This window comes from Microchirus variegatus (genome assembly GCF_963457635.1).
Source record: "Microchirus variegatus genome assembly, chromosome: 23".
Taxonomy (NCBI): domain Eukaryota; kingdom Metazoa; phylum Chordata; class Actinopteri; order Pleuronectiformes; family Soleidae; genus Microchirus; species Microchirus variegatus.
In genome coordinates this window covers 7,760,751-7,763,377 of record NC_139824.1, presented here as the reverse complement: position 1 = coordinate 7,763,377, position 2,627 = coordinate 7,760,751, and the positions used below count along the sequence as shown (strand labels likewise).

The 2,627-nt window shown below is 41.5% G+C and overlaps 1 protein-coding gene across 1 annotated transcript; it reads left to right on the top strand.

Moving 5' to 3' along the window:
* lrata (lecithin retinol acyltransferase a) lies at window positions 1-1,544 on the top strand (the record flags this gene model as incomplete). The annotated part of the gene is made up of 2 exons (XM_083909724.1): window positions 1-543; window positions 1,392-1,544. The coding sequence occupies 2 exons, from the start codon at window positions 1-3 to the stop codon at window positions 1,542-1,544; spliced, it is 696 nt and encodes a 231-aa protein (XP_083765850.1).
* Window positions 1,545-2,627: the final 1,083 nt, after the last annotated feature.

Here is a 2,627-nt window from a genome sequence, read left to right as displayed (position 1 = left end):
ATGCTGCAGCTGCTCACGTTCCTGGTGGAGAAACTCTCCCTCCTCTCCAACTTCAAACTTTTTGATTCCAGCTGGTTGGACGGAGTGGAGCAGGACGCGCAGGGGGCGCAGGAGCGGCCCACACAGCGCGCTCCACCGCAGAGAGGAGACCTGCTCGAGGTCCCAAGAACCCTTTTTACGCACTACGGTATCTACCTGGGCGACAACAAAGTGGCCCATCTGATCCCCGACATCCTCCCCGCGCTCACAGGCGACAAGAAGCTCATCTCCTCCGTCATAACGAACAAGAGGCTGGTCCTGGGCTGCGTGTACAGGTGCGCCACGGTGCGCGTTGACACGCTGGAGGACTTTGCGTACGGCTGCAACATCCTGGTGAACAGCACGGATCAGATGGTGAAAGCGCAGGCGTTGGCCAACGAAGACGTTGCCAAGAGAGCGGAGAAGCTGATCGGAGCGATCGCGTACAGTCTGCTGTGGAATAACTGCGAGCACTTCGTGACGCACTGCAGATATGGACACGCAGCGAGCCGCCAAACTGAGAAGGTAAAGATGAGGCCAACAAAGACAATCAAGCTCAACTGTCATCACTTTGATTGTTCATGCTATCTATCTATCTATCTATCTATCTATCTATCTATCTATCTATCTATCTATCTATCTATCTATCTATCTATCTATCTATCTATCTATCTATCTATCTATCTATCTATCTATCTATCTTAGGGATGCCATAATACCACAAACTCAACTGATATATGTCAGATACAGCCCTTTTTTTATACCTTTCAAACTAAAAAATGGTTACCACACAATTATTCACAAATATCATTTTTTCCATAAAGAAGAAACCACAATATGACTCTGCCAAAAAGCGTTTGGTGATTTTTCTTTACGTTTTTACAGTCTGTGCATAGTGAAGCATGCCACACATATACAGATGTTTGGATTGTATCAGATTTTACATCTTTATCCGTCCGATATCCGATCCAGTGTTTTTTGTTTTTTTTTACTAGTATCGGACTGATACTGATACTGAGTATCTTTTCGTATTGGCTCAACAACATTTATAGAAGCAGTTGACAGAAGTGTATATAAAAGTCTTCAAACATGACCTATCTGCATCACAAGTTACTCAGAAATGCTCATTCATTTATATATAAACGCAATAAATACAGTAATAAAAAAACAAAAACAAAAAAAACCCCTGTTATTACAGAGCCAGAGTTCACGTGAAAATGTATTTACCAAGCCTAACACAGTGAACTGGGTTTAACACTAACACACTGATTTATGACAGCAGTTTAACTGTCACTGTTCCTTCACCTTCAAGGCCACAAACTTCCATCTGGTTTGAACTATAACACCATTGATGTTCCTCTCTTTCCTCGCAGTTCTGCGAGTGTCTGAAATCGATCATCAGAGACCAGCGCAGCGTCGTTGCGACAGGGATGCTGGGAATCGTCTCCATTGTCTGTTTTGGTACGGCTGCTTCAACTACATTACCCACAATCCTCATCCCCTTCACTCTGTGGATGGCCGGTTAAAGACGCCTCAGCACAAGAACAGAACTTTTATTCAGCAAAGCAGGACTGGAAAACCTTGCACTTGTTACCCGCCGCGGTGCCTTTAAACGTCTCTCTAACAACATGATTTGCTTTTAAATGAGTAGACTACGATGAATGTTCGGTGGCTTTTCTTTGACTTATAGAAATGTGGTGAAAAGCAGAGTCACTGTGAGTATCTTAATGTATATAGCAGGTATTTTTGTAGTTTACTTAATAAACTGGAATGCTGTAAATGTAAAAAATGTATAATAAACAACTTATTTTTTATTTTATTTGTGTGAAATGTGTGTGTTACTGTAGTGTGTTGGTGTGAGATTTTTGCAGTCAAAGCAGACAGTGGTGTCGCAGCAGTATAATAAGCAGTGGAGATGAGATGAGGTCTTTGAGTAACATAGATTATGATGAAACCTAATTTTAGCCAAAACAACTTTAAGATGCTTTAATCCAATTCAAGTCCGGATTTCTTTGTCCTCCTTTTTGAAAGAGAAATCTTGGTAACTTGGTTAATTATTGTGTTTTTATATAAAATATAAGATTATTAAGAGTCTCTTGAGATGCCCTTGAAAGGGAAGCCTAAAATAACCTTGTTATTACAGTAGGAGTGAGGTCGAGACCACATATACAAAGTGGATCTAGTCTCCCAAGGACGCCAATAAGTAGAAATATACTGAATTGCCTTGAGTGGGTAAGTGACTGCTGGAGTGGTGAGTGAATGGAACCTTATGGGGAAATTAACCAACTTCTAATTTGATTTATAATGTCTGTAAATATCATCTTGAGGAGTTAAACGTCTCTGGTCTTCTTCAGCGACACGTGATTTCAGTTTTACAAATCATGCTCCCATTGAGAGGAGAATTCCTTTCCTCAACTTTTTAATCATTTAAATCCTTATATTTGGGACTCTGGCGGTACTATCATCATCGGCAAAGTGTGAAAAAGATGACATGATCATGTTTTTGTGGTCCTCCTCAGTCTAAGTACAGGAGATAAAACACGCGATGTTGACTTCCGCGCTCACTAGGACGTCACAATGCGCTAAATTCCTGGAATTGTTGTCTCGCG